Source organism: Pseudorasbora parva, chromosome 6, assembly GCF_024679245.1.
Source record: "Pseudorasbora parva isolate DD20220531a chromosome 6, ASM2467924v1, whole genome shotgun sequence".
Classification (NCBI taxonomy): domain Eukaryota; kingdom Metazoa; phylum Chordata; class Actinopteri; order Cypriniformes; family Gobionidae; genus Pseudorasbora; species Pseudorasbora parva.
In genome coordinates this window covers 18,184,309-18,196,465 of record NC_090177.1, presented here as the reverse complement: position 1 = coordinate 18,196,465, position 12,157 = coordinate 18,184,309, and the positions used below count along the sequence as shown (strand labels likewise).

The following is a 12,157-nucleotide window of genomic DNA, read 5'->3' as shown; positions in this document are numbered from 1 at the left end:
AACCTGTCAAAATAAAAGTTGGACTTTGTGCAAGTATTCCAAACATACTACTACTACTACTAATTACGTTATTTTACTTTATTTTTAAACTTGATTTAAAACTATATATTTTATATAATTAAATGTATATTATATAATAATAAAAAAGTATTAAAATATAAATATATAATTAACCGATGCAATTACAATGATAACAGCACAGTATTTTTTTTTTACTATATATATATATATATATAATAAGCATTTTTCATTAAGATTAAACCATTAGATTTATCTGTACTCGATTTGTTTCCTTCTTTGGAGTTTATAATTGCTACTGTATGCTGTGCATAAAATGGACCAGGCCTCTTGTCTGCTCAACAAAGTGAATTTAAACAGGTTTAAATAGCATGAAACTGCCCTCTTGAGGCAATTTATGTAACAGCCACTATAAGCTTTACAGAGACATTACAGCATATTAAAAACGTACAAACAGTGTGGTAATCTTTCAGTCACCTTAAAGTTTTATGTCTAAATTTAGTATTGTATCATACTCAGTAAATAACATGATTACATGCTTAAAAGCACACATTATTCACATTAATTGATCATTATCTTCCACGTTACAAATGATTCATACTATTTGTCACTTTGTGTACAGCATTGTGGCACATGAGATAAGACATCTACTACTAGCAGGCTCAAAGATCATGTTCTTGTTTTGGAATCTCATGTTATAAACAGCTGGGATTGACTCTTTCCTTCTAACAATCATAAACTCGTCCTGACAGACTTTAAAAAGGTGCATTTATTTATGTGGCTCATTTCAACTAGGTATTTCCAACAAAAACAAATAATAAAACAATTTTCATAATTAATTTAATTAAACCAACAGTAGCATATGCATCAAGGCCCTGCTTTTCTGTAAAAGTTGAACAACTTTACATGTACAGTAAACAGATGTAACATTTCTAGTAAAGAGGTGAATGGAATTAATTGGTCAGACTCCAGAATGCTACTATGTGTCACGAAGCAGGAAAGTATTACAAAACATTGCAATGTGAGCATGTCAGCTACTAAAAAGTTATTCTACGCCCTCATTTCCATTCCTTCCAAGAACATAAAACATGGATGCGCTAATGATTAACTCCAAAACCTTTGGACATGTACCATATCATAGATCCAAAGAACTCAATGGACTACAACTAAGCACTGCTACTTATAATAAGAATAATTTAGTTAACTTAAATTGTATATTTAGATGACCTTTTCTGTACACTGATACAGTATACACAAAGAGCTATGCAATATGATGCATTTACATAACACACAAACAAGCAAAACAGTTCTGATAACATATGCATTCAACTTCAAAATAAAAAAAGTTATTTAAAGTCTTTGGGCAATTCAAAAGAACATCTGCGTCCACGATGGATTCTATTTTGTTCACGTTAGCTGCAGGTCAAAGTTTTTTTTGTGTGCTTGTTGTGTGCAGCTTCATTTGGAGGGTTCACCCAGCAGATGGACAATGAGCTCATATGTAGACAGCACTATGGCTGTGTTGGGGATCTGTCTGATAAGCTGCGGAATAAGTCCTCTGTAAAAAGCAGCGTAGCCCTCTTCCACCGCCACAAGGCGTGCCGTCTGAAAGAAGTACTTGTATTTGCTTCCCTCTTCTCTGAGTCGTGTCCGAATGACCTCTGGAAGACACACCAGGAAAGCTTGGTCATTAAAAGTACAAAGGAAAGCAAAATCTTGTTTTTCCATTACGTAATGAGAAATCTAAATTTTCCAGAAAATGTCATCACACACAATATATTATATTATACATATATACATACATATAATGAAGTATCTTGTGCTCAACAAGACTGCATTTATGTGATCAAAATACAGTAAAAACAAACAAACAATATTGTAAAGCTTTATTAACTCATGATGGCAAAGCTGAATTTTCAGCATCATTTATGCAGTCACAGTTGTGCTGCTCAATACGGTGTATAGTGTGGTGCTTTTTTTAAGATTCTTTGAATAGAAAGTTCAAAAGAACTGCATTTATTCGAACACGTGTGTGTCTGCATGTATATATACACTGCAAGGACGCACTTAAATTATTATTATTATTATATAATAAATATTTGCCCTCTTTATTTTAGTTAAATATGACCTGGACACTAAATCAATTTATCCCATTAGGAATAACTGCATGTTGTTGTAATAAAAATGGTCTGAATCCTTATGTTTGTTTTTTTATCAATTACAATCTTATTTCACTACATTCCTCATGCACTCCATGTCCTGCCTTATTGCTATAGAGCAGTGGTTCCCAAATGTTTTAAAGTGGATGGGATGAATGCAATTACAATGGCACAAATTATGTTATTAGCTTTCAATTAAAAAGTTCAACAGAGAAATTAAGGTAAAACAAAGTAATATTTCTAAATATATATCTTATATATTTATAATTTAATTTATAACTTTAAAATATAAACATTTTAAATACCTAAAACCAACAATAGGTGTTATTAATTTGTTAATTCATTCATTCATGTATTCATTTGTGGCTGTATTTATGAATGGGTCATTGAATCATGAACTCTCCAGATTCATTCAAGGCTGCAGACTCGTTCACTAACGAAACTAATTTAGGTTGCTGTGGCTTTCGTTAGCACTTATTTTGTTACAAAATAGAGAAAACGAAAGTGACAATACTGTTTAAAATGTATGTCACTTAATATTATCTTTTTATTTAGTTAAACTGTTGTACAAAATCAATGTCACATTTGCAATCCTGTGGCTATTCAAGAAAAATACATTCTTGCCCATACAATATTAACAATAAAATTAACACAGAGTATGTTTTTGTATCAAAGAGTATTTAAGTCTTCAATCGATCTTACTATCCCGTTTGTGTCTATATTTGTTCTTGATGCGAGTAAGTGCTAAAACCACACTTTTACAAAGGTACATTGTCGAGAACAGCAGTAATCTAGCACAACTTACTATTTTCTGCACGAAACCTATCATGTGCACGCTGCTTGTGCGGATGCAGTTTTGACCGCAATTTTGGATGTCATGTATTTGACCTTTTACGACCCCCAATTTCCCGTTTATACACCGCATCGGTTTTAATGTTATTTTAAGGTGGGATAGAATTAAATGAATGGAAACTCAGCTTTTTGTTCACATACCCCGTCACCTCATGTACCCAAGCAATCCATGTATACATTTAGACAGACTGGCTGATGCTGGTTTATGCTGGCTGACAGGTAAAAACAACCTACCATGTGGATAAGCTATGCAGGAGGCGCAACCCTTGGCAAACGCAGCAGCAAGCATGAGGCCCAGGAAATCCGAAGCCCTCTTTTCTGTGTCGGTGGCAGGCGTGGTGAATCGACTCTGTGCTAGGTACTTCTTCAGCGTCTCATAAATGAGGAAGCAGATCATGGTCTCAGAGATGCCAGCGTACGATGCCGTCAGGCCCCGGTAAAAGCCTCGCATACCCTCCGTCTTGTACACATAGCGTGCGCATTGTAATGCGTTCATTTTCTTCTCCCCACGTGCCCTGGAGGACAGAGACAGTCGGTCAGATGATCAGGAAGAAATGGATTACAAAGGTCAAGAAATTTAACTTGATTAACTCTGAGGTAACAGTTCTGATTTCAAACCTTAGTTTAGGCATTGATCCAGCATGAATAACATCAAGGTCAAAGACTTTATAACGTTCACTTGTAATTTTAATTTGCATTGCATAATGTGGTTGGCTAGTAGGGTGAAGGGAGAATTTAATGGCAGACTATTTTCAGAGAGTACCACCTGATATAAGCCTCCCATCTGACCTAGCAGTCAACTGCCGGCACTCTTTATAGCACAAATATAGAACATGCCTACTAAGACTCGACTGGTGCGTCAAAGTGGATATATGTACTGGAGCAGATTGGATCACATGCTAATCATCATGATGTTTACGTAACAGGAATACGGTGCTAATGGGTTGTACATCTCCATCCTAAAAAACTCATTACCCTCATAGTGTCTGGGGATACATTACATCTCACATGCAAATGGGCCACAACTCAAGGATCTAATACAATTAATGTGTCATGCCCTCATGCAGGCTCCCTGTTGAAAGTAAAGCAGGGTGAAACTCTACAGCATTAACATACTTCCTCTCAAGCTGCATCCGTGTTTTGACCATCCAGATGGGATTCATTAGAGAGTTTGTGATGAACGCTGAAAGTAAAACAGGGCAATTAGGGATCTGAACACTCACTTATCTTTGTAAGCATTAAACAGTTGCATAAATTTCACTCAAGTTCTGGAAAACAATATGGACAATGCTGCATAAATGTTCCAACAACACCAAGGCCTCACCTGCAAAGCCTGCAGAGGACATGTGGACGACTCCACTGTTCGGCACAAAGATGCTATTGAAAGTCTCCTTTGACTTTGAATAAGCAGCGAAATAGATTGCCCTGAAGAACAACAGAAATAGTACATCAGTGCCTTTATTCTGTTGAACTCAACAACCCCTGCTTCCTCTCTCCACGCATGACATTGCAAATGAAAAAGGGATATTCGCATTGAAAGGCTGCCAATGTTTTATCTAGGCAAACAGCTTGCAGTGAGTTCCTGACAGTGCAGTTTGTTCTCTTTGCTGAATGTCTGGAACAGACAGCGCAAAGAGCTGAATAAGCACCCAGATCTACTGTCATGATGACTGTGGGACACGATGACTAATAACAGCAGCATACAATCCTGAAAAAAAATATTTCTAGCCTGCTTACAAATAATATTTTAATCTAATTAAGTAGGCTAGAATGGGAAATGTATGGCTATTGTCCTTGAGAATAATTCTCCCTTATAATACCAATTTATAATTATTATTGCTTTTGTCGCTTTTTCTCCAATCCAAAGAATCAGGCAAACAGTACTGACAATCATTTTGCATGTTAACCTAACTACTGGACGGTCTTGTACCAGGAAACGGAAGTCATTTATATTTAAAGTGACCTCTGAGGCTGACTACGGAAAAAAAAAATCCACTCTACAGGTTAATTATATAATTGAACCATGACACTATATTCTAAATCTTTTTGAACTGAATTGAACCATTACCTTGAGGGTGCAACACCAACAAGATTTGGACCCAATCCTCTGAATAGAGATTTTGGTCCCTCTTTCTCTAGGATTGACCTGATGAGGACAAAGAGATGAAATATAGACAGATACACATTAGTGCATTATATCAGTCAGATTGCACAATATCAGTTTATAATCCAGGTTTTAATCTGTTTTTGAACACTGCGATCATGCTGCAAAAGAAGTGACATTTCTTCACACAATTATTTCCTTTATGCTCCACCCATATGACACTAAACCCTCCTTAGCAGCTAAATACTGAATGCGGACAGAAGTGAAGTAACATTTATCACAAAGTTGAAATCCCAAAGTGCTGTTTCTCATCACAGGTTGATAATGTATTATTTCCTGAAAGGAAAAAAACGTTCAAACAGCCCGTATTTACTTCATCACTTGGACTTAAACTGAAAACAATGAAAAATGAGTCACAAGGCAAATGCTTCCTCGTGAAAAATAAAAGGCCAGACATTGTCTCCTTTTACGCAAGGTAGATATTGAACCAAGTAAATTGACATGTCTCTCTTGAAGTTTGGAGTCACGTAGTATATTTACTCAGAGACACTAGTAAGGGACACCTTGTGTTTGAGGGTAGTAATCCGAGCACAGCAAGACGGCATCATGTGACATCCTGAAAACCATGCTGTGCCCAACTACTCAAAATAGACATTCACAGAGAACACTTGTGAACTCTTCTGCCTTTATATAAGGCCACCTACAACTGGCAGTTAAACACCCCCTCATCATCATCATCATCATCATCATCAACAGCAGCAGCAGCAGCAGCTAACACCAGGCTAAGAGCTGCTTTAATCTGCTTTCATGTAGAAGATCAAATCCAGTGCTAAATACATTCAGATAATGGACTTCAGGATCTGGATCTACACACTCATGTTGGCACATTCATGTTCAGTGTGGACAGTGATGTCATATTGTTTGTACTTTCTTGCTTACCGTAGCACCTGTAGCAAACCAGGGGTGACAGGTCCCGGCCTAATGACGCCAGCACCGTTAAATGTGCCCAAATGGACCTGAAAAACAGGTCTGAGGGTGAGGCCAGATGACTGTAGCCTGGTTTTTATCACCTCCAGGGGGCAGGTCATGATAGCACCTACAGTTCCACCACATCTGTAAACAAAAGCAAAACAACCGTCACTGCTAGTTCTATATAAAAGCAATATTTTGTATTTTGTCTCTACATTTCTTTAATTGTCTTAAGAAATTTAGACACTTGTTATGTTACAAAAGATTGCCATTTCAAATAAATGTTGTATACTTCAACTTTCTATTCATCCTAGAATCATGGGGGGGGGGGGGGGGGGCATGCAGCAACTGTTCTTAACAAAGCTTCACAGGAATAAATTACATTTTAAAATGTATTCAAATAGAATACTGTTATTTTACTGTTTTTGATTAAACAAATGCAGCCTTGGTGAGCATTTTACCCATTCCAATCTTTTGAACAGTACTGTATATTTATAGATTTAAGATTTATTAAATAATAATGTAAGTGCAGATGATTTTTGGAACATACAAATTGGGTAGTAGACCAAAAAAGGTTGAGGACCTCGAGATTAGATAAAGAGACCAAATCTACTTCTGCAATTACAAAATTTGATAAAGCCTGCATTACACTTGCTGTTTGAGGCAACAAATCCAGTTCAAACTAAACTTTAGACGCAAATATATGTGTGCGTGTCAGCAACGCTTGTGGACAACCTTCCTTGCTGCAGTCAGAGTGAGGTCAAGGAAAACAAACTTCAACTTCATCAAAATGATAAAGTGTGACGCAGGTGACATTGATCGTAATTCACATTACAAAGTTAAACAACTGGAGAGCTGAACTTGGACCTATATTTCTCTGGTTTTAAAATCAAATCAAAGAAAACTGAGATGAGCCTGACCATGTAAATAAATGAGAAATTAAAGAAAACTTTAGACAATAAAGCAGGAAAAATCCTGTCCAACCTGTAAGGCTTTCATAAACAAAAAAATGTGCACATTAATTACACTTAATAACCTGCTGTGTAGCTTGTTTATTTCTAGTGAGACTCGAGGCAAATAAATTGTAATTACAGATCCTGTTTCAGGGAAGTCACAACATGTTGGCAGGTCCCACACTGGTTGTGCTAGAGAAGTACAAGACATGTAAAGAGAGCACAATGCCTCTGACCTCAAGACAGAAAGTAAGGAACAGATTAACCACAAATCTGTCTGAGAAGCACATTCAGTTACAAGGGCAGACGTCCTCAACAAAAGCGCTAAGCCCAGCATTGATGCAAGTCTCTTTTACACAGCTTGCCTTCTCATAAAGTGATCCAGCTCGCAGAACACCAAGGGTAATGTTTTTATAACAGACTGTTTTGTAACACACAAAAAAAAGAAAAGAAAAAAAAGAAAAGCCTGGGGCATGATTACATAATGCCCACAACGTGGTATAGCTGTTTGAATAAAACAAACACGCAGATGTCTGTGCCCTTTACAACAAGTCCCATGAATCAATGTGTAATTGAGCGGAAAACTTTGTCAGTTCGTTAACTAAATGCCACTAAAATTATTAACGTATTCTTAAGTTATATAAATTAAATAAGTGCCATCATGCAAAAACCAGATGTGGTAAAATCTATATCCTTATCAAGCTCATTGGACATGTTTAATAGCATTTTAACAGCAAGAAGACGACAAATATTATACATTTAAAATAGCCATATCTGCTTCTTTTCAACATTCACAAATTAGAATAGCTGTATTTGTGCTGTAACCTAACTTTTTATTCACCACCATCACCTTTGGCTTGCTTAATCAAAAAGTACTATATTCTGTAAAGCTGTTGTATTTATTTTCATAATAAATTATATTAGCCATAATAGTCTAAATTGAAAACAAAATACACTCAATATAATAGAAATAAATTAAAATACTTTGAAAACATTTTTTTTTTTAAATCAAATTGTTTGCCTTCAGTACAATAAAAGCCAATAATATTTTTATTCTGGAGCAATATTGACTTAAACGGTTTACAAACTGTATAAATGTCTCTGCATAAATGAAAAAAAAAAAAAAAAAAATATATATATATATATATATATATATATATATATATATATATATATATATATATATATATATATATATATATATATATATATATATATGAGCTGCATTCATATTTTAGGGAGGAATCATAATATTTTGGGATTGTCAACATTACATTTTTTGACACCTTGGCTCCTTGTTCATCTCTTTGCTGCATAATATAAAAATACTTATGAAAACATGAAACAAATCAATCAAAAACCTTTAAGTGCCAATAGTTTCAGATGTAATGTTTTTTATTGACTATGAGATGTGTTCATGGATTTTGATTGGATTGATATCTTAAATATTTAACAATACTTTTAAATAGTCACTTTTCTGTTCATATACTTGCAGAGATACCATGATGTTCAATGAGCAATATTTTAAAACATACACTATTAATCCTGTTTAATGTTAAAGGATACAACCAGAATAACTTAGTTAGTTCAACTATATAGGCTACAACTAGAGAGCTTTTTTTTATTTAAAAAAATATAAATACATATGTGTAACATGTTGTAACGTGTCTCACTGCTGATACAGTTCTGCAGCTGGATATTTTTGTAGATCTTTAGCCAGTAGCCATGTGGACTTCAACTGTGCTTTTAAACAGCTGTCACACGTTAACGGTCCTACATTCATGACTCTAGATAGAATACATGCTTGACATGGGTATTATTCTCTCTGTCCTTGAAAGAGCCAAGCACTTCCCCAGACACATTTTACTTAGCCCAAGTGACATTGAGCTGCCTGCGCAAATACAACGCATTTAAATGCGCTTAAAACACAGACATTTCTCATAGAACACGTTCTCATACCATTGAGAAAGCGACACATACATGGACGAGTGAAAAATAACAATAAATCCATCAGTCGTATACGAGTAGATGAGTGATGATATTAAATACGGTTTGTTGTAGGACGTAACGTTACGTTAATCTAAATAATTGCGGAACGACCTTGGATATGTTCATTGTAAAGCAAGGCGCTTCCATTTAATTATTCAAAGGTTGCTAAAGCAAAAAAGGACGATAACTTAGTTATTTGTACACTACACTTTACAAGCACATGCACATATTTCACATTTTAACAGTAGCACGTGAAGAGCTCGCGAGATATGTTCTCATCTCGTCTCGTGTATCCTGTCATAATTACGTAACGCGTGCTTTTCCATATTTGACAGCCTAGACCGAGATAAAGTTTATAACCTTCAGCCATTATTTTAAAACGGTTAATGAAATATTATTATATTAATGTGCCTTGAGTACTAATCCTGTTCGCGTAGCTATTTAAATTTGCGTCGGTCGCGTGAATAGATGCTGCTTAGGCTAGTTTCGCCGCTAGCTAAACGCTAACAAGAGCTGTCTTCATTTAAACTATAGTCTCCGAATTATCACATATGATATATTAATAACAGAAACACGGTCTTAAAATTGGTTTATCTTCTGATATGAGTGCGACATTCAGTAAAAGCCACTGCAGTCCGCTTTAAGTTGGTTTCAACCTTCCTGCCTGGCAGCCGTCATCATATGAATACAAAATGATTTCATATGGATACATCAGTTATAATTTGCACTCACCCCCCTGCGAAGAGATGTAACAACGTATCTTTCTGCGCCATTTCAAAGTGCCATTGTACCTCACAAACCGTTAGACTTTAAATAAATACAGAAAATGCAGTCACTTGGGCCAGCGGCCTGATGATGATCCACCACCGGCTTCTCTAGCTTTAAAAACCCGGATAACGCAGAACCTGAGAAGTACTCTGGAACACGTCATAGGGGCTGGACGGGGGTGTCGTCCATGACGTCACGCCATCGGTCCATCCACAAACAAACCTGCAAAATTAAACTGCTTCATAATATATCATGCATATCATGATACAATATAAAAGGTAGCCTACGCCAAAAAAATCACGAAGACAAGATTTTTTTAGTGATTTTATTTTCATTTAAATGAAAATAAACTAATAAATAAACTAAATAGTTTATTTATTTATTTTTATTTAGTTTATATTAACAATAGCCTACTTTATAAAATGCAGAGGCAATTTATCATGCTTTTATATTTTATTGTAGTATGTTCTAAAGGTTGTTTATCAGTGTTTTTGAAATACTCAAACAGGTAATATTTAAATATTTATATAATAGACAATTTTATTGGGTGTCAATGAGCCATGTAAATTGTAAACTTTTAAAATGAATCGCTATGTGGTTATTTCAAATTCCAGTGAATTATTGACAGCTCAATGCAGCCAATACAGCTACATGAAGTCATTAAGTTACCATTAAGTAATATTCACCTAACCTTCAGTTCTTCAAAATGAAGAAATATAGGAAAACATGCTTGTTGATCATCCTCTGAAAAAAATCAGAAAATGAACATAAATATGTGTTGGAAAATGTTATATAAAATGCATAATGCTTAATTTGCCTAAATAGACAAGCTACAATGATGGTGACTCCTGTGATATATTTAGTTAATTTTGGAGTGAATATGATACCATGTCCCCTCAGGCACGTACAAAAGTAATTGGACAGACAAGCTGCTATGAGCAGAGCAGCCTATGAGAAGAGGGGGTGTGTGAGAGGAGGGAGGTATGACATTTTAACCACTCACCTTTTGACTACGTACTGATAAGTGGATCATTGAGGGTTGTTGACACTGGTATTTTTGTTAATTATCCTGTCTTGAAAAGAAAGAAAGAAAAAAAACACCACCTTGTTGAAGATACCCACTGGTTAATAATAAACCCACCTGAAAAAAACAACTAAAGTTCTCTGTTGTTTTCAACAGTAAATACCCATTGCAGACTCATGTACATCCTGTAGGACTAGTTATTCCAGATGATTAAACCTTTACAGATAGCAAAACTAACACCATGTCTGCTATTTTTTTGTTAAATTATATTATTATATGTATTCACTTTTTTATCTTTCAAATCTCATTGCAATGATGGACATTTAATGTACTAAATTTAAGCCATAAGACTTTTATTATAGTTACTTTACAGTTATGACAGTTCTGTGGGTGTTTCTGGTCACATCCTGTTTTTTTGGCCTGACAAATTGTAATGACAGACAGTCTTGGCAAAACACTTTACTTAGGCAAGGCAAGGAAAGTTTATTTAGCACATTTCATGCCCAATTGCAAGTCAAAGTGCTTTACATAGAAATTAATAAAAATAGTAAAGTAATATTTCTCTCACAGATTAATGTTAACCTAAACTATTCACGGATGAGACAGCGTGGATCTAAAATTAGCTACACATTCGCTGTTTATCTCGCCAGGCGAATATCAAATATAAATGGACTCAGATATCATGGTCCTTGATTCTACTCCAAATTCCAGCAGATTGTTATTGCATAAGCTTGGAATGTGCTATGGTCCCATCAGCCAAAGTGATACACAAATGAGCCTCATGTTTATATGACACACGTGACAATATATTTTCAAGAAAGTGAATTCATTATTTTTGAAAAAAAAAAAAACATATATATAATTTATTTTCCCCCCAAAATAATTTATATATATATATATATGTATATATATGTGTGTGTGTATATATATATATATATATATATATATATATATATATATATATATATATATATATATATATATATATATATATATATATATATATGCATTTTTCAAGAACATAAATCATGTGAATGAATGATGAATGTTTAATCATAACACGATATTTAGGCCTATAACTGCTACATTGTTTCAGAAAATACTTTGTGAAAACAATTGTATTTATTTTTTACATATATTGGGATATTTCATTATCCACGCTAAGCAATGACAATTAAACATTTCCGTTCATATTTTTCCATCTTTTGATGTGATTTTGTTTAAGGTTCGCACAACAACCGTAATGATCTGATACGGATCTGATAACAGACTTCAGTCTTGAAATGAATAAATAGCTGATTCGACTCTCAGATCTGGGTCG

The 12,157-nt window shown here is 34.7% G+C and overlaps 1 protein-coding gene across 1 annotated transcript; it reads right to left on the bottom strand.

Moving 5' to 3' along the window:
- Positions 1-482: 482 nt before the first annotated feature.
- Positions 483-9,935, bottom strand: slc25a33 (solute carrier family 25 member 33). Its single transcript, XM_067445932.1, has 7 exons — positions 9,777-9,935; positions 6,073-6,246; positions 5,098-5,175; positions 4,354-4,454; positions 4,146-4,212; positions 3,264-3,544; positions 483-1,679 (listed from the first exon to the last, which is right to left on the bottom strand). The coding sequence occupies exons 1-7, from the start codon at positions 9,815-9,817 to the stop codon at positions 1,477-1,479; spliced, it is 945 nt and encodes a 314-aa protein (XP_067302033.1). The 5' UTR covers positions 9,818-9,935; the 3' UTR covers positions 483-1,476.
- Between the last annotated feature and the right edge of the window lie 2,222 nt (positions 9,936-12,157).